This window comes from Alligator mississippiensis, chromosome 4, assembly GCF_030867095.1.
Source record: "Alligator mississippiensis isolate rAllMis1 chromosome 4, rAllMis1, whole genome shotgun sequence".
In the NCBI taxonomy this organism is placed as follows: Eukaryota; Metazoa; Chordata; order Crocodylia; family Alligatoridae; genus Alligator; species Alligator mississippiensis.
This window is the reverse complement of record NC_081827.1, coordinates 169,733,971-169,761,815: the sequence shown is the minus strand read 5'-3', so window position 1 is coordinate 169,761,815 and position 27,845 is coordinate 169,733,971. Positions and strand designations below refer to the sequence as shown.

Sequence of the window (27,845 nt, the reverse complement as noted above, 5' to 3'; positions counted from 1 at the left end):
TGAGAAACAAGCTGGGATGGGATCCACCTCTCTGGGATGCTGGATCATATAAAAAGCGAACCTAAGCCTTGGAAAGTCAGTAGGAAGTTTCTGCTGGGGTCCGGATTGGAACTACATAGTCAGATCCTCCCTGTATGACCGGACTCTAAAAGAACAAAGGGGCCCAAAGAGTCTACATGTCTAATATTTAGACATGTTCAGCTTTGTGGATTCTCGGTTACTGCTGTTGATAGCAGCGACTGTACTACTCACCAAAGGTCAAGGAGAAGAAGACAGTAAGTACAAGCTTCCTTTACTAGACATAAATCTTGGTATTATTGCTTAGAGGCATTTTCTGTTTAAAAGTTGCTGTTGATGTATACAGGCAAGTGCTGCTTTGGGTGGGTTTGGAGCTAGAATGTGAAATGCGCTTCAGAGCAAGCCGGATGCAAAGTTTGCAGAAAAACAAAAACTCTTGTCAATGTTCTTGAGTGTGGTTGCGAACTTCAGCCCTTTGTAAGAATAGGATGGGAATTGCTGGATATATATATATATATATATATATATATACATACACGAATGTATGTATATTGCATGCAGTTATGGCTAGGAAACTGTGTTTGGAATGTCTACCAAGGCAGAGGGAGAGGAAAAAAATGTGTTCGGCGCCTTAAAATGAGGAGGTAGCAAGAATTTTTCTACTCTTGCAAAGCAGCTGGGGTCTGGGGGGGAGCAAGGGGGGGCAGAATGCATTGCGGAAAAGGTGAAGTGGAAAAATGAAGTCTTTGCTGAACTGAATGCTTCCCCCAGTGAAGCTGTCCGCTGTAGGACTCAGCCCTTTCAGAAGTTAACCAGCTGCAGAAGGGGATGGGTGTGTTCAGTTGCTCTGTCTCTTCTAAACATGCCCCTTGAGGGCAGGCAGCCTTGGATCAATTAGGAGTTCTGAGATTCCTTGCCAAGTTCAGAAAGAGGGTGGGGAAGAGAGAGAGGAGCACAGTCTGCCTGTAGGAGGGGCTGTCACCAGAGGGAGGATCAAGGGAAAGAAAAAAGAGAAAGCAAGTTATGGAAAAGCCATGGTGGGTCTTGAAAAGCGAAAGGGAGGGTGGAGGGAGAAAGGGGGAATCAGAGCTGGAGTCCTCGGATCTGCAAAAGCCATCAGGAAAGAATTAGAAAAGTCTCAGATGATTCATAAGGAAAATGTTTTAGTAGCCCATAAAGCACAAAAGTCTAGACATCACTTCATAGACAAAACCTTTTGGATGCTAAGGAACTGGATGCATGAAGTTGCTTGGAGGATCCACAGGCGACCTCTGGTGGCCATCGCCTGATTTACTCCCACAGCCCCCCCACACCTTCCACCCCATTGCCCTGTAACCCTGGAGCCCCATGGGGGGGCCACAACCTGAATCACTACTTGCCAAAGGGGCTCCAGTTTCAGGGTCAGCAGCTTGATAGGCTTACACCCCCACTCAAATGCAGACAGCAATAGCACTAATTCACGCCTGCTGCAGTGATTTACTTGGGCTTGGCCTGCCACCTAGGGACCAAGAGCCTGACTGCCCCTCCACCAGGATCCCCAGCCTATCAACAGATAAGGTTATGCTTGCAAACCCTGTTCTAGCTTTTAGGGGCTTGGTCGGTCACAGAAATCTATGGGCTTTTAAAAAATGAACTGAACACAAAAAGTGCTGGCACTGCTGAGTAACAGGATAGGATCAACTGGCCTTTCAGATGTAGTTTTGCTGTGTGGATTTTCATAGATTTGTCCCTATTTAGCAGCCAGTGCTAGGGAAAGAGCATGGAGGTTTTTAAAATATGAAATGTGTTTAAAATATTTCCATGTTATGAAAAATAACCTGCCTACTTGAAATCCTCCTCCACATACTTCTCATTATGAAATCTATCTGTTTTTTTCAGATACACTCCCCTTTCCCTCATCCCACCCATCAGCCTAGCCAAGCCTACCTGATCGGGTCACATCCTGGATCTTATTTCAGCCTAGCCAGCCCACCTGGCCTTCCATTCGACCCTAGTCTAGTTCACACTTGCTGTTTTTCCTTCCCACTCCAGTCATTTTCACTTGATCCAATTTCCCAAAGCAACTGACTATTACAGAATAAATTCCACTCCCCTCTGCAGAACCCCTCGTAGCTGGGCCTCCGCCTTCCCTCATCCCTCTGCTCCATCCCTCTTCCCTTTAGAAGAATCCACATTTTTATTTAGCTTGGCTCAGGCTCCAAAAGGTTGCAGTTACAGTTGGATTTAACAATTGGCTGTAGGTTTTGTTTAAATTCCAAAGTAAGTGGAAAGAGTTATTGTGGGGTTGGCATGTTTCCTGTGTCATTGAGCACAGCTGATGAGAAGCAGATGAGTGTGCAAGGGTTCCAGGATGAGGGGGAAAAGAAAAGAGAGATGTGTTATTGGAACTGTGGAGAAAAGAAAAACACTCTTGGATTAAGGAAAAAAATAGTCCCCAACTCTGATCAGCCTTGAGAACTACCCTTGTAGCCTCCTGCTTACTCTTATCCTGCAACTTATGGATTGAGCTCTTGCTCATGATGTGTTCCCCTTCTTTCTCATTGTCTACCTAGTTCAAACTGGAAGCTGCATACAGGATGGACTAGCGTACAACAACACAGACGTATGGAAACCCGAGCCCTGCCAGATCTGCGTATGCGACAATGGCAACATCCTGTGTGACGATGTCATCTGTGATGATACCTCGGACTGTACCAATGCTGAGATCCCCTTTGGAGAATGCTGTCCCATCTGTCCTGACACCGCTGGTATGGACCAGCCTCTATCTGTCTGCCTGGGTAGCCTTGGAGAAGGGCCCAGTCACTACAGTATACAGGGATTAAATGCAATCATCCCTTGCTAACCAGGCAGGAAGGGCATGACATGGGTGACTGGAAGACCACCAAAACCTAGACTGGAAACCAGATAGTCTCATCAGCCCTCATCAGGCTATCATAGAGTGCCCAGCTATAATATGAGACCAGAACATGCACCCCAGCTGGGAAATGGGAAGCCTCTCCTTTGAGCTCTCATGGGCATCTTCTTTTTTAGAGGCATTTCTTACGGTCCTGATTATTCCTGGTAGTGTCCAATGGACGAGCATAAAGCACGGTGGACACAAATATGACCCTTCAGTAGAGCATACACCTATTACAGGGTGGGGCAGGGAATGAAGTGCAGGTCTCTCCCAGGTGGTTAACTTTAGAATTGGTCTGGCAACTACAACATTAGCGTAGAACCAGCAAGAGGTGTGTGGATAGCACAGGTTCTGCTTCCCTACATCAGTGCAGCTCCAGTGGTATCAGTGGGGTGGTTACCAAGAACACAGGAATGCCTGGGGATGGTTATACAGGTTGCCTGAATGACCCTGTGTCCTCTCTTTCCTCACAGGCTCTTCTACCTACCCCAAATCCACTGGAGTAGAGGTAACTATACTTCATAATTTTTCTATGGAAGCATAGTCCCTGTTGCTTTCTTTAATGTCTTCTTTCTCCCTCTGATCATTCTCTAAACACCTTTCTTTTCTCTCCACCAGGGTCCTAAGGGAGACACTGGCCCCAGAGGACAGAGGGTAGGTATCTGCAGCCCATGTTAACTAAAACTGGTCTGAAAATGGGGCACAGAAGGGGGAATTCCATGGAAATATAAAATTCCAGCATTTCCAGCAAAATTTTCATCCCAAATCTAAAATCCATTGATGGAACATTCAGACCTGTTCCAGGCACCCTGCTGCCCAACTGTTGTGGATCAGCCTGGGACAGCCTGACTGTGACACTAACCTCTGAATTCTGTCATCTTCTCTTCCAGGGACTCCCAGGCCCACCTGGCAGAGATGGCATTCCTGGACAGCCTGGTCTCCCTGGACTCCCAGGACCTCCAGGCCCTCCTGGCCTTGGTGGAGTGAGTTGTCTTTAGAATGTCAGCCCAGTTCTTCCCCAGGTCACAATGAGCTCAGCGCAGTCTCTTCACACCTTCTCTCTCTTCCCTGCAGAACTTCGCTCCTCAAATGGCTTACGGTTACGGAGATGAAACCAAATCTGCTGGCATTTCTGTCCCTGGACCCATGGTGAGCATCCAGCATTGCCCTCTAGGGTCTGGGCAAGATGTTAACCTGATGCCAAGGACAGAAGCAGGAGAAGAAATCATGGGGGACACCTGGGAAGTGGTTGGAGAGTGTGAGGGTAGGGAACAGAGGTCCCATTTTGGCTTCTCTCAGCCTTGCAACATGCAAGGTCAGCAGCGTCGTGCAGGCAGAACATCTGGGCAGTAAATGTATGTCTGGGGTCAGGGTACAGGCTGGCAGGGGCTGAGGTTTTCTAGGACAGCAGAATGCTGAGGAACAACCCTAGCTGCCCAGGACTAGAGAGAGAGAGTCCACTTTCACCCTATGCGAGTCTGAGACCCGGGGCTGGCTGTCTCAATAATATTTGTCCCTGAAATGAGAATATTTGGGTCAGAGACTACCTGGGACCAGAATAATTGGGAGTTACAGGGACCTCCACAGACTCTGTCCTTGAGGAGAAGAGGTAAGGAAGCAAGGTTGTCACAAAAAAGGGAGGAAAGCTTCTCAAGTGACAGGCCCACTCCTACCATATCGTGAGAGAACGGACACCATTACCAATCAGTGGCAGGTGTGAAAAGGAACTGGGGTGGGCAGAGGAAGGGGTGGGAAAGGAGAGGGAATCACTGAAAGTCGAGCTGGAGGCACAGGTAACAAAGAGGCTTCTCCATCTCATCTCTTCACCTGGGTGATCTGTATTTTCTCTTCTTCATTTCTAGGGTCCAGCTGGCCCCCGTGGTCTCCCCGGCCCCCCTGGTTCTCCTGTAAGTACCCCTTTCAAGAAAACTTTGATGGATGCATTGTGCCCAGCTCCTCTGGGAATGAGAGTGGCCCTACTGGCACCTCAGCTTCATGAGACCTTCCCAGAGGAGGAGGGACAACGGGAGCTGGGAGGATGAACTGGGGGAGGGCTTGGCCTTTCCAACCTTCTTTCTCTCATTATGGGTGTAGGTAAGCAACCAACACCTTGCCTGGGGAATATAATGGAGGTTCATGTCTCCTCCCCAGGCTGGAGGCTCTGCTTATAGCACTGAGGGCTTTTCCTGAGTTATGTGGGTTCAATTCTGCTCGTTCCCTAGCTGATTTTCTTCTTTTTTAATCCTCCAGGGTCCTCAAGGTTTCCAAGGTCCTCCTGGAGAGCCTGGAGAGCCTGGTGCTTCAGTAAGTCATGGATTGTCATCTCCTTGCTCCTCACATGTTACTGTGCTGGGCTGAATACTGATTTTCCAAGCCCTAGCCTGGTATTCATCCTTGCCATTCCCACTTCCACCACTGGGGGTACACTTGGATAAAGCAAGCTGCTGCATCAGAGAGACTGGATTTTTATATCCAACTGGATAGCCAGTCTTGCAATAGCCTTGCAGGAGGGATAGTTACGGGAGGTTTGGCCATGAGGGAGTCTCTTCTGCTTTCAGAACATTAACACATGTGTCTTCTCCCTCTCCTAGGGTCCAATGGGTCCCCGTGGTCCAGCCGGCCCCCCTGGCAAGAACGGAGATGATGTAAGCAACCTTTAAGATCAGAAGTCCTTATACAGAAGGTGCTGGGATGTGGTGAATTGTCCTGTTTGTTGGCCAGATATTAGTATCTGGCTGCACCCTGGTGATACCAAGGCTTTACGTGCACAAGTGAGGCAGCTGAGGCTTTAGCTTCCATGGTTGCCTTGAAACATAGAGGGAAAAGAAAATGGGGTCTCTGTCCAGAGAGGTTTTTGTAAGGAACTGAGTACCCTTCTCTGGAGTGTTTACTGGTTAGACAGTTTTAATTGTAAATGAGTCATGGGCTTATGGATGTGGCTTCAGCTGATAGTTCTTCTTTTCTTCCTTCTCCCAGGGTGAAGCTGGAAAGCCCGGCCGTCCCGGTGAGCGCGGCCCTCCTGGCCCCCAGGTGAGACACCTCTTCTGTCTTCTGGTTCTTTGCTACATTAGTGACATGATGGAATTGCCCCTTCAATAGCAACGTTGTGAGGTGCTTGGGAATGGGCTGGTTGGGCGCAAGTGGTCAGGGGGTTCTAGAAACCTCTTGGTTAACTGTACGTGGTGCTAGCTTGCTTCACATGGTAGCCGCTGACCGGGAGGGAGTTGAGTCTAGCCCATGCTGGCACTGGTTAGGCCAGGCTGACCACTGCCAACAACTAGGAGTTAAAATCACAGTAGGGTTATGGTTTTGCCTCTTGGCACCCCAACAATCCACTGGGCTGAGTTCCCAGCTGCCACATCTTAACTGGGATATGTCATGGAGGAATTAGTGTCCTTCTTTCTGAATATGCCTCTCACTTGGGTTTTTTTTTTCTCTTCCCCAGGGTGCACGTGGTCTGCCCGGAACTGCTGGCCTGCCAGGCATGAAGGGTCACAGAGTAAGTTGATCCCTAGTTACTCCTCTTTAAAACAAGGAGAACTTCCAAAGGCTGCCAATGTTGTTATCTGATCATGCATGCTTTGCATGGACCTCTGGGCACAAAGGAAACAAGGAGGATCTGAATTGGCATCATAATGCCTTCCGCTGACACCCTCCAAGGGCAGTCAATGAGAGATTTGCCACAGAGAACCCTGGGCAACCACAAGAGCTGCATCACCAGCTACATGCTCTCACAGTCTCTTGGAGGAAAACCCCTTCCTCATGCCACAGATTGGCTGACAAAGGAAGCTTTCACACCCCTGAAGAATGACCTCAAAACGCTGTGACAAAGCCTGACTGTTTTCAGCTATACTTCAACAGGGAAGGAGGCTGCTTCCTCCTGGCCTTGTTTCCTAGGTACTTACATATTTCTCTTTCCTTCACTCCAGGGTTTCAGTGGTCTGGATGGTGCTAAGGGTGATGCTGGTCCATCCGGCCCCAAGGTAAGATTACATCTCTAGGGGGCATGTTGACCCTATGTGTTTCCTCAGAGCGGTCCTTTTCTCCTTTCCCTATGGAAATCAGACACTGACTCCAGCTTTGTCCTTCCTATAGGGTGAGCCTGGTAGCCCTGGTGAGAACGGAGCTCCTGGACAAATGGTGAGTAGACCCTTATGCCTTCCCACTGTCCCTTGGCAGAAATATCTGGGCTCAGCTGAAGTGAGACTGAAGCACCAGGGAGGTTAAAAAGCGGGTAGCATGAAGCCTGTAAGAATAAGGGAAGAGTGCAGGGAAAGAGATGCATTTGAGAGAGCAGAGTTTGCTTTCAGAGGGCTTGGTTTTACAATAGTGCCTTGGCACTAAAAAGCAGTGAAGACTGTCTTATCAGCCTGAAGCCTGGCAGGAGGTGGGTGAGTTGTGGAGTGTGGCAGGTGCTGAGCTGTACAGATACAAAGCTAGAGGCATATTGCAGAGAGGGTGAGGATGACATCTCCTTTTGAGTAACTTGTGTCTCTGCACCTTTCTAGGGCCCTCGTGGTCTTCCCGGTGAGAGAGGCCGCCCTGGTCCATCTGGCCCTGCTGTAAGTATATATTCTATGCCACTGAGGTGTGCTCACATGGAAACATCCCCTTGGCAGTGTCACTATTGGTTTTGCCCCATGGAATAGCTCCATGGCTCATGTGACAGGGTCCACTTCTGGGGCCACTACTGAGCACAGATGTGATTGTAACCCCTGCCTCTCTCTTCTTCTTGCCTGCAGGGTGCTCGTGGTAACGATGGTAGTCCTGGTGCTGCTGGCCCTCCAGTAAGTATACTCCCAATACCAAGGAATAACCTCTGCATGCAGAGGTAGGACCATGCACATGCTGACTACGGTAATTGCCACATCTCTCTCCTTGTGGAACTTGGCTGGCTTAGCCATAATCGTGGCACCAGCACAACCCCTCTCAGGAACTAGCTGCCCACAGGATAGGAGGGTTTTCTCCCTCTGCTCTCCCTTTTCCTGCTGCTGTCAAATCACAGACCAAACCTCTGACCGCAGCTTGGAAATCCTGGCTGAGGCCAAGATGGCTGCTGCTGAGAGAACCTGCCAGGTCCTGATCGATCTTCATTATAATTGTGCACTAATATACCCTTTTGTTCATTTAGGGTCCAACTGGCCCAGCTGGCCCCCCTGGCTTCCCTGGTGCTGCTGGTGCTAAGGTAAGGACACATGCCTCTCTTTTCACCTTGGTGGACCTCTGCATTTCTGCAGATGAGCTTCTGTGGCAGTTGCCTTGCGTGGAAGCTAATCTTAGACTTTAATTTGAGATTTTTTAATGTATTGTCCACATGAGCTTTAAAATTAGAGCTGGATGAGGGGCCCAAACCTGCCCCTGTGCCCCTCAACATGCAATATAGTCTTGTGTGTTCACCTCTGCTCTGCATGGAGTGAAACCTAGCCTCGCCTGTGATGACACTAAGGGAATTCCTTTAATCAGCCTGGGGTTTAACAGCAGTAGCATTTTTTTATTCCAATCTAAGGGCCTTGGAGATTACTAAGGGGCCCTAGTAATTGTCCACCCACCATCCCATAACCCTTTTGCCTCACCACAGAGATGGAGGTAGCAGGTCTCAGCAGAGCAAGCCAGCTCCAGTCTAGTCATCAGACCTGAGGGAAAATGGTTTTCCCTTGAGTGGAGGGGTTGGTGGAGTTTCTGCAGCAACCATGGTGCTCAGTGGTCTTTCTTCCTTCTGTAGGGTGAAACTGGTCCTCAAGGTTCTCGTGGTAGTGAAGGCCCACAGGGTGCTCGTGGTGAGCCTGGTCCTCCTGGCCCTGCTGGTGCTGCTGGTCCTGCTGTAAGTGGAACCAACAAGTGACTCTTGCAGTTTCCCTTTGCCTAATTGCTTCCCACCTGTCTGGTTGTCCCCAGTGATAACATTGCTGTCCTGCCTCCTCTCTTCTAGGGCAACCCTGGTTCTGATGGTCAAGCTGGTGCCAAAGGTGCAACTGTAAGTATCATCCTCCCTCTTTCTCCAGAGCTGAGCAGCTCTCAGCAGAGAGGTTTTATCAGCTGCCTTACTCTCTCTTCTGCCTCCTCTAGGGTGCTCCTGGTATTGCTGGTGCTCCTGGCTTCCCTGGCGCTCGTGGCCCATCTGGACCCCAGGGTCCCAGCGGTGCTCCTGGCCCCAAGGGTAACAGTGTAAGTGTCATTCATTGCTCTTCATTGTAGATGAATTGGACTGGCCCCACGCACCTTCCAGGGGGTGGCAAAGATCCATTGGGCTTGGAGAGGGCAGCAAGGTCCCTTTGTAAAAAAATCCTTGGCCCATTCAACCCTCCAGTACGTGTCCTCCTTGACTAGTCCAACAACTGTCCAGGTAACACTGTCCTTTGTCCTCAGCCACTGGAGATGTTCCTCCTCCACCCTTCTGCCCCTAACATCCACATTTCCCCTTCCCATCTGAAGTACAGTATCGAAGGCCTCTATCCCTTGCCAGGGGGTGCTGAGAACTTTCAAAGAGATGCTATGAATCCTGCTCTCCTGCTGAAGATGCTTGGTGCCTGACAGGATCGGGCCCTCGTTTTTCAGCGTGGGTAACAGCCTCCAGTAATGCTCTAGTCACACATATGTGATAATTAAATGGCTTCTCTTTCTTCTACCTCCAGGGTGAACCCGGTGCTCAAGGCAACAAGGGAGACACTGGTGCAAAAGGAGAGCCTGTAAGTACCATCCTACTAGCTCCTCTCACAGTTTTGTTCCCAGTCCGGTTCAGTGGACACAGGCAGCACTCACCCCTCTGTCTTGCTCTCTAGGGTCCTGCTGGTGTCCAAGGCCCACCTGGTCCAGCTGGTGAAGAAGGCAAGAGAGGAGCCCGTGGTGAGCCCGGCCCTGGAGGTCTTCCTGGCCCTGCTGGCGAACGTGTAAGTAGCACCTCACTCTCTCTGCCTCAGTTTCCCAGCAGCTCACTGGCATCATCCCAGTCAGATCTGGAGCTCTGTCTCCACCTCACTCACACAGAGATGGGTCCTAATGCCTCCTGTACATTTGGAGTGAGGAACTCTGATCTGGAACTAGACCCAGATCCCACTCTGCATGTCACAACTGGCCCCTATCTCCATAACCTCAACAACTTTGCAGGAGGCCAGGTCCAGTTCATAAGAGACTTCAGCCCCATTTTTATAAAGCACCTAACCAAAACCCATGGCCCTCTGCACTGTACATCTGTGGCCTGTTCCTACTCACAGGGATGTGATGTGCATGACTGCAGGAGGAGGATGCATGTGTGCTGGGAAGCCCCCTTTTCTTTCCCAGTGCCCCTTGCTGAAAACACAGGCCTTTAACTCACCTGTCTCTTTGTCCCATCCTAGGGTGCTCCTGGAAGCCGTGGTTTCCCTGGCGCTGATGGCATTTCTGGTCCCAAGGTAGGCATGGGTCTTTCTCCATCTTTACCCCTGCTAATAGAGGAAAGGCAGAATCCAACACTGACCCCAGGGGACACTGATCTCTATCCCCCTCTCCCCTCTGAAGTACACCTAGGACTCTGGGAGGAAAACCCACACCTGGACATCTGGGGGCGTCCAAATCCCGCAAAGGGAGCTGTGAGCGGGAGGCTCTCTAGTCTTGGGGACAGAGGCAGTCTGCCCTGCAGGGTCTGATCAGCTACTCAGATGCTCTCTGGCAGCTATCTTTTCTCTACTAGTTTATACATCATTCCATGTTCTGGATTTGGGGAGCAGAGTGTTTTTGCTTTGGACCAACCTGGCACATGCCCTAGGAGGTTGTTTGTGTAGGCCACCTCAGCCTTTTCCATAGCAGAGTAATTGCTTTGCTGTTAAATCACAGTACTCATCCCCCATGCTTCCCCTCACTTGTGCCAGCCAATCAATGCACATCCATTCTCCATCTCCTTTACCCAACTTTTTTATGCCACAGGGAAGCTGGTAATTGAGTTCAGCCTCCTCTCTGCAGAAACACAGAGGGTCCCACTTCCCCCTGCATCTGATGTCACTACCTGCCACAGTGGGTGACCTCTCTCTTCTCTTTCCCCCACCCTACAGGGTCCCCCTGGTGAACGTGGTTCCCCTGGCCCTGCTGGTCCCAAAGGATCTACTGGTGAATCTGGACGCCCTGGTGAGCCTGGTCTCCCTGGTGCCAAGGTGAGTACTTAGAGGAGGAAGTGAGTTGTGCATGGATGAGGGCAAAACACTTCCAGTGCTCCAAGGCCGGTGGCCTAGAGATCCCAAAGGGGAACTGAGCTGTTGCTGTAAGATGTCCTCCCATGACAATGCCCTGCCACCCCCGCACACACCTTCTCTTGGTGCCTCTGCTCTCAGGCACCTTAGTATACATGGCTTAGGAGCGGATGGTAAGTGGGCCCAGCAAACCAATTGTACCTTCCTCTTTCATGAAGAAAAACAGCTTAGGCCACCCTAAATCTTACCCGCTAGCAAATAACTTATTCTCAGGGCTCCCAAGAGGACCAGCTTGTGGTCTCTCATTACAGCCTGTCCCATTGCAGCCCTGCTGCCTTGTCTCACCACCACAAGCCACTCATGCACAGCAAAGGAAGCTGAAGGTCTTATGTCCTAACCTGTCTCTTGTTCCTTTCTAGGGTCTTACTGGAAGCCCAGGTAGCCCAGGTCCTGATGGCAAGACTGGTCCACCTGTAAGTAACATTTGACTCATCCCTTCATCACCTTTGTGTTTTTCTCACAACAGTATCCTCTACAATATCTTTACTTCTTCCACAACAGGGCCCCGCTGGTCAAGATGGTCGCCCAGGACCCCCAGGCCCACCTGGTGCCAGAGGTCAGGCTGGTGTGATGGGTTTCCCTGGACCTAAAGGTGCTGCTGTAAGTATAAACGACCCACTTCTTTACTGAAATGAGTGCCCAGGGCTTTGAAGAGAGAAGGTGCTTCCTCTGGAAGAGGCCAAAGTAGGAGATGCTTGCATCCACCCAGAACAGGATGAGACAGTCACAAAATGTCTGTGCTCAGGCCTTCTAGCTTCCAGTAATAGCTGCCTTCAGGGCTCTAGGCTGCCAAGGGGTGATAGTTTGTAAAAGACAATGACTCAGAGGCCTCCTCCAACACCATCTTATATGCGAGAGCCTGATGGGGAGACGCTGAGAACCTCTCTCTCAGGTGATACATGTAAGAGGAGAGAGGCCACCCAGAAGGGAGGAAAAAAATGGGAAGACCCTTGGAGAAAGAAAGAGATGAGGTGAACAGGAGAGGAAACCTGAGATAAAGGGATTTAGGGGGAACTTATTTAGCTAGGGAGTTCCACCTGGAGCTTCCACAGAAGGACCATTGGGCTAGTAATGCCTGCTTTCCATCATGGCTGTTTTCACGATGTCCTGTTGCAGTCATGCCCATTGTCTAGGGGAATACAGAAGCCCTAACATCTTTAATAGTTGCTAGTTACTGGTTTGTGGCAATGTTCTTCACCCCATTAGTAAACTATTTTGTTCTTCTACTTAGGGTGAGCCTGGCAAACCTGGTGAGAGAGGAGCTCCTGGACCCCCTGGTGCTGTTGTAAGTATTCTTCTTGGTATGGATGGTGACTAAAAATCCACTCTCCCAGGGCCAAACCTTGCATTCTGAGGCCTCTTTCCTTCAAGATGAGAAAGTGAGAGAGAGCTGAGGCCAAGCTCTGCAAAAAAACTGCAACAATGAGAACTCAGGCCTGGTCTTCTGAGCTGTAGAAGTGTTTTAAGGCCCATGATGATAAAACAGACCTACATATTATAGAGCTTTCCACGGTGGGTTGGACCTGTGGTCCATCTAGGGCAATGTCCAGTCTCTGACAGTGGCCAGGTGTAAAATCCTTTGCAGTGAGCTTACATGCCCAGGGAGGCTGGCTCTTCCTAAACCCATATAACTGCTTGTTCTCTGGATTTTGGTCTACAAAGAATGAAAGTTTATGTTTGTTCATTTTCATCCTCATTCATCATACCTAACGGCAGATAGTTCCACAGGTTAGCAAAAGAGCCTGTGAGGCCTGCCTTGTAGGCACTCAGATGACTTTTACTTCAGACTCTTCCCATGAGCTGTAATCATGTCTGAGACCCTTTCTGCTCTAGTCTCTCTTTAACCTCTCTCTCCTCATCCTCAGGGCGCAGCTGGTAAGGATGGTGAAGCTGGTGCCCAAGGTTCTCCTGGCGCTGCTGTGAGTATAACCCTTGCTTTGATCTCACGATCTATGTGTGGCCATTGGAGAACATGCTCCGAGCCCTGTCGGCCACTGACCCTTTCTGACTCTCTGCCCTCCTCTTTCAGGGTCCTGCTGGAGAGAGAGGTGAACAAGGTCCTGCTGGTGCTCCTGGATTCCAGGTGAGGAACATCGCCAATGAGGTGGCGGAAGGAGGAGGAAAAGTCCCTTCTGATAAATATTGCATTGTTCCATCTAATTTTTCACCCATCCAAATCTTAACTCTTTCCCGTTTCCCTTTCCAGGGTCTGCCCGGTCCTGCTGGCCCATCTGGTGAATCTGGCAAGCCTGGTGAACAGGTAAACACCCACCCACAAGCCATGAACAAGCAGAGTAGCCCAGCTTTGGGTCATCAGCAAAGGCTAGACCCCTATGCCAGGCACACAGCTTGCTTCATCACCCTTCCTTAGCTCCACTCTTGGGCCTGGCTCCTCCTATGATTTAGAACTGGTGCCCATTGATTGAGAGAGCTTCCCTCAGGGCCTCTTGTGGCATTAGATCTATTCCTGATCTGTTCCTACCCCAAGTGGAGATGTTCCTCCAGACCTGGCTCTGTTTCCAGAGCATCCCTCTTTACAAATTAACTGGGAGAGTGGCTTCTATATTCCCCCAACAGCTTCTCTCAGGGGGCAAGACCAGGATAGCACATTCCAGGTGTCCAGGGCACTCCACCCATTTTCTCTGACATACCTTTTGGCTGGAGCTGGGCCTAGACCATAGATGTATATGCCTATACACTGTGGAGATGAGGGCTTATCATTAGGATCCAGGCCTGAATTGGGCCACTCAGGACCCCTTTTTGTTCAATCCAAGGAGATGAGTACCTTCCCTGCTTGGAGGATGACCCTTCAGCTATGAGCAAAAGTCCTTTGTTTAACAGCTGGAGTGGCTTCTGTTGGGGAGGCCATATCCTGGCTTTGCTTGTGCATAGCTGGGTGCTCCAACACCGCTGGTCACTCCCATTTGTGAACCATAAAGAATTTTAGTGGCAGGGTCAGGTCTTCATGTGTGGCAGTTACCTGGAGCAACTGGCCTCAAGCCCAGTCCCTCTTCCACCCCAGGCCAGTCAGAGTCTTGTCTTGGTTTTCCTTCTGGGTTGTATACCTTCCTGCCAGTTCAGGATGCTGATTATGCCTTGCTTTCTCTCCCATGACAGGGTGTTCCTGGAGATGCTGGTGCTCCTGGTCCAGCTGGTGCAAGAGTAAGTTGATATCCTTCCTGTGTTCCATGCAATCTTGTTCATTTTTCTCCCATTTCTCTGGATGGAGCTGTAACTGGCTTTGTTCCTCTCTCCTCCTCCTCACCTTTTCTAGGGCGAGAGAGGTTTCCCTGGTGAGCGTGGTGTCCAAGGTCAACCAGGTCCACAGGGTCCACGTGGTGCTAACGGTGCTCCCGGTAACGATGGTGCTAAGGTATGGCATTATCTCCTTCTCATCCTGAATAAAGGTGCTGCTTTGACTCATGGGTAAAGGACACCAAATAAGAATCAGAATGGCTGCATCCTGGAGAGCCAGGAGAAGAATCAGTGCCTCTAAACTGATTCTGAGACTCCTGGGATGGGATACAACCCATCTTGCTTTGGAATGGAACTGAGAGTCAGTGTCTTAACCAGCCAGTAGCAACCTTGAACAGGTGCAGGGCAGGAAGGGGCTGCCATCTTGTCCATGTGAGGTAGCACCCACCCTGCAGGTGCTCATGGCTTGGCTGTACCAGGCTCCTATCCTTTCTGACCAGGCCACAGTCACTCACTGTGCATGACTACACAGAAGGCCTAATGAACCTTGCCTAAGACAGGAAGCCCAGCCCCAGAGAGCCAAGCTGTGAATGGCACAGAGTCACAGCTGGGGGAGGGATGTTTGGCAGCTCTACCTCTAGTAAGGAAACAACTCAGTTTTACCTTTCTCTTCTAATCTGCTCTAGGGTGATGCTGGTGCTCCTGGTGCTCCTGGTGGCCAAGGTCCTCCCGGTCTGCAGGGTATGCCTGGTGAGCGTGGTGCTGCTGGTCTGCCTGGTTCCAAGGGTGACAGAGTGAGTATCAGCCCCTCTTGTATCTCTCGGTCTTTGCCCTTAGCCTATGGACCCTGCATGAGACCCTCCTGCTTTGACCTTCTCTGACTTCTCCTCACCCTTCCTCTGTATTCTTTTCTCCACTTCCTTGTGTCTCCTCTTATTTTCCATTTCTCTCTCTGTCCCTTTCTTTCAGTCTCTCTCCTTGTGCCTCTCTTTCTGTTCTCTTGTTTTTGCCATCTCTCTCCCCTTCTTCCACTCGTTTCTTGTGTCTATAACCCCTTCTCCATCTCCCCATCCCTGCTCTTACCTCCTAAGAGAGCAGCAGGTAAGCCTGGCTTTCATGCTGTTCCAAGGGTCAGGTGCATTTGTCCAGTAGTGGTTTTAGACCAAAACAAAATAAGCCAACCATGGCCTTTCCAGGTGTTTTTGTCACTTCTGGTGGTAGAGCCAAATGTCCATGTTGAAACAAGTTCAAGTTCAAGCCCTAGCCCAGAGAGGGGTGTCTCTTGCCCGGCATCTGACTGAGGTCCCCTCTTCTTGCCTTCTGATCATGAGCTGGATATTGGCAGAAAGTCTTCCCCACATTTTGACATTTTGAGGCCTGCACTTCCTCTTTCCAGTAGGCGGAGACTAATTAATGCATCACCCTGAAGCCAAAGGGGTTTGGGGATGCTCTGCATCTCTTGGGCATGACTGCCCCACCACAGGGCAGACATGCAACCTGAGGACTAGGGTGGAGAAACAGGAAGATCAGGTGTTTCCTAAGAAGGTAATAAACAGATATGCAAAGGACCAAAGAAACAAACACAGAGAGACGTGTTTACACACGAGTGTGCAAGTGTGCACAGAGGTGCATGGATCTGCCTGTGTACAAACACACACACAGAAACACTCACAGACACACACCCAGCCTGGCTGAAGGCCCCACCCCATTCAGTGCTCTGGAGTGGGAAGTAACATTGCTTTGTCTTCTCTCTCTCCAGGGCGATCCTGGTCCCAAAGGCACTGATGGTGCTCCTGGCAAAGATGGCGTCAGAGGTCTAACTGGCCCTATTGGTCCTCCTGGCCCAGCTGGTGCCCCTGGTGACAAGGTAAGAATTGAACCTTTCCTTTCTCTGCCCCCACAGAAGGAGCTGGGCAGTCTCTCTGCTCACCTCCCAGACACCTGATCTGGCACCTCCTCCTCCTGGTACTTGTACAAAAGCCAGCCCCATTGGTTCCCAGCTTCCCTTCAATCAGCTTTTGTTTCACAAGGGACAGAAAAGAAGGCCCCTGCGGTCCCTTCTACACACTACACCCTACAGGGACAGAATGTGGGGTCTTCCTCACTGTCCCCATGAAATGCCATAAGCCCCCAGCTTGCCATATAGAGCTGTGCCTAGGCAGCTTTTCTGCCCATCCTGTCCAGAAAGGAGATGACATGCGTCTCTCTGTGCAGGTCTTGAAAGTGAGCCCCACCCTACACAGCCTTGCCCCATGCAAATCTTCAAAGACTTTTTCTTATACCTTAACCTCATCCTTTTTCTTGTCTTGCTCAGGGTGAAGCTGGTCCTTCTGGCCCTGCTGGTCCCACTGGTTCTCGTGGTGCCCCTGTAAGTACCTTTCCTCTGGGATTCTCTTCAGACCCATCCTTGTCTCCATTCCCCACCTAGTTGGGGAGATGTCCATCCTTCCATTGCTGACCATGTCTCTCTCGGCATCTCTTCTAGGGAGATCGTGGTGAGCCTGGTCCACCTGGCCCTGCTGGATTCGCTGGTCCCCCTGTAAGTATGTCCAGGAAAAGGCAGGTCTTATTACTAGTCACTGGGAACAGTAGTTTCTTTCCTTACCCTGAGCTTCTGCTGGAGGAGGGTACTCAATAAGTGGTGGGCAAAACCCTTTGTTTCCCAAAAGTGTGGGGTGGGAACAAAGCTGCCCAGCATGTGTTGTCCAGACACTGCAGTACTGGGTGTGTTACACATGGCTATGGAGATGGGGCCCATCCCACGCCTGTGAAGTTACCAGGTAGTGTCCTACCACTGCATGAGAAAGACTCCCATCTGGACTTGACTAGGCTTTCCCCAGGGAGGGAGCATCGTGCTGCTTCTAGTCCTGACACCTGACTGCTCTATGAAGGGCCATTCCCTCTACCTCCCTCACCACAGTGTACTGTTTCTGAAACAGTACACTCAGACACTGCTGCTCACCCTCTGTTTTGCTCTCCCCCACAGGGTGCTGATGGACAACCTGGTGCTAAAGGTGAATCTGGTGATGCTGGTGCTAAAGGTGATGCTGGTCCTCCAGGCCCTGCTGGACCCACTGGTGCTCCTGGACCTTCTGTAAGTAATGCTCCAGTTCCCAGGTGTCTCCCAGTTCAGCCAAAAGTCCATTGTAGCCTCTGACTTCATGCTTATTCCTGTTTTTCAGGGCGCTGTTGGTGCTCCTGGACCCAAAGGTGCTCGTGGTAGTGCTGGACCCCCTGTGAGTATTTCCTCCATCGTTAAGCACAGTTTTGTGTGCCACAGATACAGAAAGGGGTTGATATTCACAGTGTGGCTCCATCCTCTTCCCAGTCATGGCCATGCACCTTATTGCTATAGGGACAAGTCTTTGGGGGAAGCCCACAAGTCTGTTGCAAGTCATCCATTGCCTTGCACTAGGAAATAGCCAAGAGCTCCTGTCTGGGCTCTTTGCATTCTGCAGTAGACAATTTTTGTTTCCTTTTGGATTTTGCTTCCCTCACAAAAAATTGACTATGGGGTGACATTGGTTTATGGGGTGGGAACCTGCCTTTTGAAGCTGCCCTTTGAAGGGACCTGCTTTCCAACCTAAGTCTCTACAAAAGAGACAATTTTTAAGGCTCAGAGTACTTGTTGATGTATTTTTTTTGGCCTTCGGACAAAAGAGAGTCTGCTTTTGCAAAATGCAAAAAAAAACCAAACCAAAAAAACAACCCTCCCCCCCCCAAAAAACCCCATTTAAAAACCCTCCCTCTGGGATTCTAAGTATCTTTTCCTTTTTGTTGAAGGAACAAGTCCCCCTTTGATTAGAGCTTCAAACCCCAGCATCTGTGTGTGAGAAAACAAAAGTATCTTATAAGTTGGAGTCACTCCTTTTAGAATAGGGATGTCTTTGTGCAGCTCAGACAGTCAATCCTGGCCACGCACTTGCCTAATAAAGGGCTTGGAGCAACCTGTGAGTTATGGGTACTCAAAAATCCTCTGCATGGAGGTGAACTGTTTTGAGATTGAGTGATGACACCCCAGTTTGATCCATAAGTTAAGCAGTTTTCTGGCTCTGGTACCAGTACTGGTGTTAAGACTTGTCTCTTTAGCTGTGAGATATGTAGCTCTGCAACCTGGCTATTCCTCCTGATTTTCCAGGAGCATCTCCTTAACAGGAGCACAGTGTACCTTGATGGGCTTCTGGGCATGAAACCCCTGGCATATCAGGCAGCATCTTAAGGATACCAAGGCAGACCCCTTCTCAACCATCAGAGACTTCCCATTTGCCAGGAGGGACTAAGCTTGCCCTTTTCATTGCTGTACACAGCTCCTGGCCCTCCCAGCCCCAGACTACTGGTAGCATTGAGGGCAAGGCTTGTCTTGCCAAGCATGGGCCCTGATCTATGGATACCAGAGCCATGTGACTTATCCCTTCTCTCTTGTTCAGGGTGCTACTGGTTTCCCTGGTGCTGCTGGAAGAGTTGGTCCACCTGGCCCTGCTGTAAGTATCTCCTTTCCCTTCACTTTTCTGGTGGTACTGGGCAATACGGGTGCTAGGGTGGGAGGCTCTTGGACAAGTTATTGGGTCCTACTGGCAGGGGCAGAGATGGCTGGCAGGTCTACCAACCTCCTGTAACCATAACTGGGGAGGATGGGCAGTGACTACAGTGAAGAGCTGAAGGCCTGGAAGCCAAAGGAGGAAGCATATAGGCCTTCAGTGAACATAAGGGACCATGGCTATGGGCCAGAGTGGCACGGTTGCTGTGCTGTAGAGATACCTTGATGGCTTAGAGGGTTTTAGAGGACTTCAGGTTTCCAGTGGGAAATGGGACCAGGGCTGTGCCTGGAGTTAATATGGGCAGCTTAGCAGCAGGAGAACCTGCCTGCCCCATGGTGATGCTAGGAAGTGGAATGAAGCTTTCCCTCAAACAGGAGGTGCTATGCTGCTTGGGGAGGAGGGTTGAAGGGGGAGCTGCAGCAAGAAGGTGATATGGCGGCTCTTCCAAATTGCATGACTCATGGCCTGACCTCTCCTCTCTTCTCTCTCACAGGGTAACGTCGGTCTTCCTGGCCCATCAGGCCCCAGTGGAAAAGAAGGCTCTAAAGGACCCCGTGGTGAGACTGGCCCTGCTGGACGCCCCGGTGAACCTGGACCTGCTGGCCCACCAGGACCTTCTGGCGAGAAGGGCTCTCCTGGTGGTGATGGTCCCGCTGTAAGTATCTACTCAGTTCAGCTTTGGGCTCCTAAGGCTAGTTGGGCCCAAGGCAGGTGTCTGTTCAGGGCAAATGGCTTTCAGAGCAGATGCTCCAAAGCACAAGGAGAGGTTTTGTCCCCCCATCCCTCAGTGCAAAAGCTGCTAACCTGACAGCCAAATCTCAGTGCTTTGCATAAGCCACTGTCATGTATCGCCTCTGTGAATTATTACCCCTTCACATATCTACAGGGAGTGAGCAAGCCCCAGGCTCAGCACTTCTTTCACCTAGAGGTGCCCTGTGATCTTGGGGCATCTCAGTAATTCTGCTAGGTGTGTGCTCTCAGCATGCAATTGCACCACACTTAACCCAAACCCAGCACTTGCCCTGTGAGCTGAAGTCCAGAATCTCTTGCTTTCAGGCTGGGTGTCCACCCCTGCCCCAAGGTGTGTGCCAGCCTGTGGAAGGATACCCCTTCCTGATCCCAGCTTCCCTGGGTGTCCACTTGTAGCTGCATAGTGGCTGTTCGGACAGTGGTCAAGCACCTGTGCACAAGGTATTGTCTGTGTCTGCTCCTATCTGACCTGGTCTTTCTCTCCTTCAGGGTGCTCCTGGTACTCCAGGCCCACAGGGTATTGCTGGACAGCGTGGTGTAGTTGGTCTTCCTGGACAGAGAGGCGAGAGAGGTTTCCCTGGTCTCCCCGGCCCATCTGTGAGTATGTCTTAAAATCTGTACACTGAGTATAAGAGAACCAGCATGGCTCCATTCCCTTCCCTCTGTCTCCAAAAGCCTCCAGGCATAGGTTGACTTAATGGACCAGCTGAGCCTCTCCTTCCAGGCTGATCTCCTCTGCAGGAGAAGCTGTGGGGGTGAGAGAGAGCAGCTCTGAGGGAGCTAAGGCTGTTTCATTTTTTCCCCATTGCAAGGTGCAATTGGGAGCTGTTGGGGGCAGGAATGGAAGCTGTCTCTCCAGTAGTCTGTGGGAGATGTTCTATCCCAGAGAGAAGAGAGGAAGCATATTGGGGAGCATGTGATCTTTGCTCTGGGATGCTGGAGCTGAGCTCTTGGGAGTAGCTAGACCTTTGCTCGTGGCTCTGCATGGACACCCATCTCAGGTTCAGTTTAAAATGAGATCCAGTGCTGGAAGCAGCTCTCTGCACGTGGGATTCACCACCTCTGCCTTCATGAGCCTGCACTTGAATCTGGACTGAACTGCTCTAACATGGACTGTCTCTCCCTCTCCTCCACAGGGCGAACCTGGCAAACAAGGTCCATCTGGCTCCTCTGGTGAACGCGGTCCTCCTGGTCCAATGGGACCACCTGGCTTGGCTGGACCTCCTGGTGAAGCTGGACGTGAGGTGAGTGGCTCCTGTATTTGTATTGTCAGGACTTTGCCATGGCTCTCTTCCCAGGCCTGGGCAAGACTGGGAAACATGAAGGCCCAGGCCCCATTGGTCTTCTTGCCTCCCCTATGTAAACTCCAGAGCCCTCATAATGGTAACTAGAAGCAACTGATTGATCAAGTGCTACCTCCCCAGCTCCATCACCCACCAGGACCACCAGAGGCAGAAACACAGACAGGCAGAGGTGGATCCTTTCCCCTGGCCTGATGCTCATGTGACGCCCTATAATTTGTTCCATCTCAGGGCAGGAAGTACTGGTAAACTCACCTTGCCCCATGACTGTTCTGGGCAGCCTAAGGCCAAATAGCCATCGGGCCTGGCTAAGCATGCACTCAATGCAGTGTCCAGGAGAGGGGGAGCACCCAGGTTTCTTGGAGAACAGGATTAGCACTCCAAGAGCAGGGTGATGAGCCCTATGGGGCACAGAGGTCAGGGGATAGTCCAGTTCCCAAGGGGAACAGAAGCCCTTCCTCTTCTATCCCTCTTTTTGTCTCTAGTTGTCACCCGTAGCTGCTGACTGAAGGACCTAGACCCTCTTTCCAAAGCTCAGGCCTGAATGTCTTCTTACTCACATCCTCATTACTTTATCCAGGCCTAACACCATTCCTTTGCTTTTCCTCAGGGTGCTCCTGGTTCTGAAGGTGCTCCTGGTCGCGATGGCGCTGCTGGTCCCAAGGTGAGCTATACCCTGAGTTGCTATGGCAGGGAGATTTTGCACTGGAGGGAGGGTGCTGATCCCAGAAGATTAACATTAATTCCGTTCTGTGCTTCCCTCACCCCTCCTTCTCTCTCAAAATAGGGTGACCGTGGTGAGACTGGCCCCTCTGGTCCTCCTGGTGCTCCCGGTGCCCCTGGAGCTCCTGGCCCTATTGGCCCTGCTGGCAAGAATGGAGATCGTGGTGAGACTGTAAGTGATACCTCCTTTCCTTCCTTCTTTCCTCAGCCCTGTAAGGTGCAGAACTAATGTCCTGGCTAGAGCTGGGAAGAGAACCCAGGGGTCTTGTCTCCTAGTCCCCTGCTCTAACCACATGGTAAGGGGCAGTCCCAAAGTTGAGAACATAACACAGGAATCCTGGATCCCAGTCCTCTGCTCTGACCACTAGATAATGCTTATTCACAGAGCTGGGAATAGACCCCAGAATAGAACTTATGGCAATATGAAATGATTAACCCAGTCATTAAAAAAAGCATCGAATAAAATTTCTCTTGGTATCATAGAGCCCCTTTGCTCTAACTTACTAAACCAGACTCCTTCTCAGAGTCAGACATAGAAATCAGTCCTGACTCTCAGCTCCCCAGCTCTCACTGCTGGACTACACCACTCCCCTCAGAGCTAGAGATGGAAACCAGGTGTCTTAACATCTGGTCTGCCCTCCCCCAGCCACGAGACTGCAATCCCCACTCTGATGCAATGCTCAGGGAATGGACTCAGTACTGCTTTCACCAGCCAATGGATGCTCTAACTTTTGCCCTTCTCTCTCTCTTCCCTTTCCTAGGGTCCTTCTGGTCCTGCTGGCCCTGCCGGTCCTGCTGGTGCTCGTGGTCCTGCTGTAAGTTATGGTTCAGATCCTCCCCCTCTTCCACCATTGATGTTCTAAAAGAAGTGGGTTATAAATCACCCTCTCAGGCACTCAGCAACATGATTTCTCTTCCTCCTGCAGGGTCCACAAGGTGCCCGTGGTGACAAAGGTGAAACTGGAGAACATGGTGACAGAGGCATGAAGGGTCACAGAGGATTCCCTGGTCCCCAGGGTCCCTCTGGTCCTGCTGTAAGTATGGCTGACTCCTGCTTTCATGATAAAACCAGGTCAGGCAACCAAGCAGTCTGAGTTGCTTCCCCTGCTAGGCCTGGGATATGGGAGAAGAGAGGAGAATGGAGCAAAGACTCCCTTCTTGGTTTGTTGCCCCAAGTTCGAACCAGCTAACGGCTTTTGATAATGAGGAGATGCTTCATCATCAGAGGCAAGCCTTGGACCTTGTGTAGCTCAGCAGGACAGTTTCTGGAGCTGAGGAGAACAGGTGTTAGGCCTACCTCAGGTCAAGGGTGTCCTTAGACTTGTGGATGCTGAAAAGGGCAAGCTTTGTGGCTGCCCTTGAACATACTGAGGCTTTAGACCTCAAAGTCATGTTTGGGCAACCCTGAGACCTTAGAACATAAGTCAACAGCTGCACCCTAGAACCTCCAAAACTTCTCTAGTGTTTGCCCTCTCTCTCATACCACAAATGTTGGAGAAGGTTAAATATTGTGAGCCCCCATAGAATATTCCCTTTTTGTTAACACCCCTGTGCTACCTATGGGAGCATCTAGGTTGATGGCTGAACTCACATTTGCTTTCTGTTGTGCCTAGGGCTCTCCTGGTGAACAAGGTCCTTCTGGAGCTTCCGGCCCTGCTGGTCCAAGAGTAAGTATGACTCATTCTTTGTTGTAGCCAACAGTTCCCAAGTCTGTTCTATATATGCAACGTAGACTCCCAAGGCATTTGGAAATTCAGTATCTTAAAGGAAATTGAACTTAGCCTCATAACAGGCAGTGCAGGATCTTGTATCGCTGACTGTGTGGAACATGGATGTACTGCTGTTGGTCAGGTATGAAGCTAGGGACAGGACTGTAGTGAGTTGTATTGACTCTGTGGATGTGCCTTTAAAACAGAAGCCAAGCACTGTTTGGGTGGGGAAATCCTCTCTCAGATGGTGGCAATGATGACAAGACAACAGAAGGATTCCAGGAGACAAGGAAAGTTCAGAGCAACTGCAAGTTGCTTCTGAGGGTATCACACACCATTTAACAAGATGCATGTAGAAGGTCTGGGTGGAAAGGCAGTCTCACAGAGGTGGCAAGTCCATTGGCCCAGTTCTGCTCCCTGTTGTTCTCTGTTCCCTGTTGTACCTGGATAAATCTGCAGTGACTTCACTTGCTTCAGGGGAGTGATATGTTGAATTCATCCTTATGTAGCAGAAAAACAGAGCTTGATCTGTGGAGCTTCAGCCATTGATGGCATATGAATTCCTAAGGCAGATAAGAGAAATGAGATTGAGAGAGCTGGAAGGGGATGAAGACAGGTAAAACATAGATCAAAGGGATAGATAGCCTTGATGGAAAGGACAGGGTAGCTGGAGTGTTTTCCTTCTGTTTGTCTGTCAAGCTGAACATGCTACCACCCACTAGTCCCTCTCTCCTGACAAAGCCTCACAAATCTATTCTTGTTTCTCCCCTACAGGGTCCTCCTGGCTCTGCTGGCACCCCTGGCAAAGATGGTCTGAATGGTCTCCCTGGCCCTATTGGTCCACCTGGTCCCCGGGGTCGCACTGGTGATGTTGGTCCTGCTGTACGTATTCCCCTCTGGGGGTCTGGCTCTTGGGATACTTTGGATGCCAGGTAAAATGACACCCTCTCTTCAACTTTCGTTGCTCTTCTCCTCCAATAGGGTCCCCCTGGACCTCCTGGGCCCCCAGGTCCTCCTGGTGCACCCAGCGGCGGCTTTGACTTCAGCTTCATGCCCCAGCCTCCTCAGGAGAAAGCCCATGATCCTGGCCGCTACTACAGAGCTGATGACGCCAACGTGATGCGTGACCGTGACCTGGAGGTGGACACCACCCTCAAGAGCCTGAGCCAGCAGATCGAGAACATCCGCAGCCCCGAGGGCACCAGGAAGAACCCTGCCCGCACCTGCCGTGACCTGAAGATGTGCCACAATGACTGGAAGAGCGGTAAGCGTCTCACCTGCCCATTCAGCTTCCCTGACTCCTCAGCACAGTCGCCACCTCTCAAGGCTGTATCCCATGCTGCTTTCATTCTTTACTCTCCCCTTCACCTGCTCTCTCTCCCCCTCTCTAAGCCATTCTCTCAAACTCTTCATCTTTCATCCAGTATTACTGCTTCCTTCCTTTCTCATTCACTCCTCCTTCTCCTATCTCCCCAGGCGAGTACTGGATTGACCCCAACCAGGGCTGCAATCTGGATGCCATCAAGGTCTACTGTAACATGGAGACTGGCGAGACTTGCGTCCACCCAACCCAGGCCACCATCGCTCAGAAGAACTGGTACATGAGCAAGAACCCCAAGGAGAAGAAACACATCTGGTTTGGCGAGACAATGAGCGATGGCTTCCAGGTAAGCCCAGAAACTGGTGAAGGGGAAGCAGGGCCATGAAAAGCAGAGGCAGCTTGGGAGACTCAGCGGGGAACAGGACCTGGTAAATAATGTTGTCTCACCCTCTCTCTTTCCTTCTTCCTCTCTCCCTCCGCCCTCTGCAGTTCGAATATGGTGGGGAGGGCTCCAACCCAGCTGACGTTGCCATCCAACTGACCTTCCTGCGCCTGATGTCCACTGAGGCCTCCCAGAACATCACCTACCACTGCAAGAACAGCGTGGCTTACATGGACCAGGAGACTGGCAACCTGAAGAAGGCTCTGCTCCTTCAGGGCTCCAACGAGATCGAGATCAGAGCAGAAGGCAACAGCCGCTTCACCTATGGAGTCACTGAGGATGGCTGCACAGTAAGTCATAAACTCTCTGTCCCCTGGGGCTTGGGGTCAACAGCAGCTGATGAGCACAAGCTTCCCCTAGCTAAAAAGGAGCTTTTAAGATAGGCTATAATGTCCGGCTGGTTGGGGTGTGGGGGAGGTTCCTGTTGAAAGAGACAGTGGAGCTCTAATTTGGTTTTCCTGACAATGTACGTTTGTGGCTGAGGTTTCTATAGCTTGTTCAATCCTTCAGTAAGGATTTGAAAGTTCAGGAAAGGATCTCACTGTGTCACTGATTCTCATCCCCAGTTTTCCCAGTTCTGTTTTCCCCTACCACTGCACCTCGCTCCCTTGAACAGCTGTGAAGGGACTGCAGGCTGCACTAGACTGTCTGACAGACATGTTCCTTGTGGCAAGTGAGTCTATAGAGGCCCTAATGTTTGTCCTTTCTCCCCGCAGACTCACACCGGTGCCTGGGGCAAGACAGTCATTGAATACAAAACAACAAAAACCTCTCGCCTGCCCGTCATTGACGTGGCTCCCATGGACGTTGGAGCACAAGATCAGGAATTCGGAATTGTCATCGGACCTGTCTGCTTCTTGTAAACCGGAAATAAAACCCAACCATAAAGAAAATAAAAAACAGCCAAAAAAGGAGAAAATTTCACATGGACTTGAATTCGTGTTTTTTTCTATCCATCATCTCTAAAACTATTTTCGTTTCCGTAAAAAAAAAAAAAAGCATTAAACCAAAAAAATAAAAATAAATGACTTTTCAAAAAAAATAAGGAAGTGGGTCCACTTGCTTGACATTTCTTTTTTTTTAATCCCTGAAGACAGCTTGGGTTTGGTCTGGTTATTTTATTTTTTAATAATGCTATCTCGGGACCACTATTTGCACAAAAGAAAAACCCCTACAAAATGCAATTGACCCTACTAAAACACCAAAGTCACAACAACCTGTTTTGAAAAGTCTGTGGCAACAAGAGCAAGGCTAAACTTTTTTAACGTGGTTTAGAACCTGCATTCCCCACTCCACTCCCTTCCCTTCCAAAGCAAAGATCTCTCCGTATAACCTGGAGTTGGAGAAAATTACCAAAATTAACTTACAGCCGACCTTTCTCTGCTCTAGTATATATATATATATTTATACCACTGAAAGGAAGACTCTTACAATCATGTGTAATGTACCTTTTTTTTCCTTCTTTCATTTGTTCAGGCAGCAAAAGAAATAAATGTGAGAACAGCTTCAAATGCAGTTGGTTGTAATTGTTTCCCTGAGCAAAACCGTTAGGATGGAAAACAGCCAGGATTTTTCATTCATGTGTTGACCTTTTAAAAACTAAAAACTTTTGAGCAGAATAGCTGGGAGATCATATCGGCTTAGAAAACGGCAATGTTTTGTTGGTGAACAGCGAAGGAAAAAAAATAACAACGCCCGAAGCAGAGAAAACGTTATGTTAAATGTATATTATTGTTGTATGGAAGGCTACCTCACCACTGTGTTTTTCAAGTAGTTTTAGGTTCATCTGGTTTTTTACTGACACCAGGTTGTGGAGTGGGGGGCATTTGAATGCCAGGTTTAGTTCAAAGGTGCTAACTTTGTCTCTTTATTTTTTTTAGCTTGCTTTGTTAATATTTTTCAATTCTAGGTCCCTTTTTTGTTGGAGGTTAAAACTCTGCAAAAGCCAATGCAGGAAAAGGTGACAGTAGGGACCGTTTGGTGCTATAGCAATAGGACTGTTGTTGTAGAGAAAGAAAATCCATTCTTTTGCTGCCCAGGCTCAACTTGTGAATTTCTTTAAAGGTGCTATTTTTGAAAAGTCCTACAAACGAGGACGCATAGTCACGCAAACTAGATCCAAAGAGCCTCAACAGGGAACCAAAGTGTGTGCAATCCTGTCTTTCCAGAGTTAAGCAGGTGGATTCCATTTCTGCTTTCCATCTCGCAGTCATTCATCCCTCTCACTCATCTGTGTGTCCCCTCTGCTGCTCTCTCTTCTCTTCCGTCCCTCCTGCGCACACTGCTCCAAAGCCCTCTCACTCTTCTGCCGGCCTCTGCAGCTTCTCTGTCCTTCCTCATTCTCTTCTCTTCCCATTCTTCCAACTCTCTCTGTGGGTTTCAAAGCAACCCCCGTGCAAAACCATTCCTAGCAAGAGGCAGATGTTCCAGGGAGTGCGAACGACCAAGGATTCTGTACCTATTTTGTATATGTATAATAATTTGAGATGTTTTTAATTATTTTGACTGCTGAAATAAAGCATGTGAAATGATCCAAACAAACCTGTGGTGCTCCAGACTCTTCTCTCGTGCATGGCATATCCGCTGACAGGCTCCTGGGAGGGTCCAGCTGCTGGCTTGGGGGGGCAGCACTCCATAGGCAGGGCCAGCAGGGATGGGGGACAGGAGCTTTCTTCCTCTAATCCACTTTCCACTCTTCCTTTTCTCTGCCAGCCTCTCTCAGCTTCCTCTCTT

At 50.1% G+C, this 27,845-nt stretch overlaps 1 protein-coding gene and 1 long non-coding RNA gene across 2 annotated transcripts; one reads left to right on the top strand and one right to left on the bottom strand.

The window, feature by feature from the left end:
- Nucleotides 1-71: 71 nt before the first annotated feature.
- On the top strand, nt 72-27,653 carry COL1A1 (collagen type I alpha 1 chain). The gene is made up of 51 exons (XM_006277058.4): nt 72-275; nt 2,571-2,765; nt 3,388-3,422; nt 3,533-3,568; nt 3,805-3,897; nt 3,989-4,063; nt 4,777-4,821; nt 5,165-5,218; nt 5,506-5,559; nt 5,891-5,944; nt 6,360-6,413; nt 6,844-6,897; nt 7,010-7,054; nt 7,423-7,476; nt 7,657-7,701; nt 8,046-8,099; nt 8,637-8,735; nt 8,844-8,888; nt 8,981-9,079; nt 9,547-9,600; nt 9,694-9,801; nt 10,249-10,302; nt 10,939-11,037; nt 11,493-11,546; nt 11,635-11,733; nt 12,365-12,418; nt 12,999-13,052; nt 13,163-13,216; nt 13,340-13,393; nt 14,251-14,295; nt 14,408-14,506; nt 15,015-15,122; nt 16,088-16,195; nt 16,643-16,696; nt 16,814-16,867; nt 17,315-17,422; nt 17,511-17,564; nt 18,756-18,809; nt 19,360-19,521; nt 20,106-20,213; nt 20,753-20,860; nt 21,528-21,581; nt 21,705-21,812; nt 22,402-22,455; nt 22,567-22,674; nt 23,254-23,307; nt 24,124-24,231; nt 24,331-24,613; nt 24,826-25,016; nt 25,160-25,402; nt 25,829-27,653. Exons 1-51 carry the CDS (start codon nt 194-196, stop codon nt 25,973-25,975), a joined length of 4,368 nt encoding a protein of 1,455 aa, XP_006277120.1. The 5' UTR covers nt 72-193; the 3' UTR covers nt 25,976-27,653.
- LOC132250352 (uncharacterized) lies at nt 2,591-15,070 on the bottom strand. Its single transcript, XR_009462026.1, has 2 exons — nt 14,992-15,070; nt 2,591-10,335 (listed from the first exon to the last, which is right to left on the bottom strand). It is a non-coding gene; the product is annotated as an uncharacterized LOC132250352 (long non-coding RNA).
- Nucleotides 27,654-27,845: the final 192 nt, after the last annotated feature.

Excerpts from the sequence above, each read along its gene's own strand:
- COL1A1 (XM_006277058.4), top strand. The coding sequence starts at position 194 with ATGTTCAGCTTTGTGGATTCTCGGTTACTGCTGTTGATAGCAGCGACT. Across the intron at positions 11,547-11,634 it reads ATGGCAAGACTGGTCCACCT|GGCCCCGCTGGTCAAGATGG; the intron begins GTAAGTAACATT and ends CTTCCACAACAG. Across the intron at positions 25,403-25,828 it reads TCACTGAGGATGGCTGCACA|ACTCACACCGGTGCCTGGGG; the intron begins GTAAGTCATAAA and ends TTCTCCCCGCAG.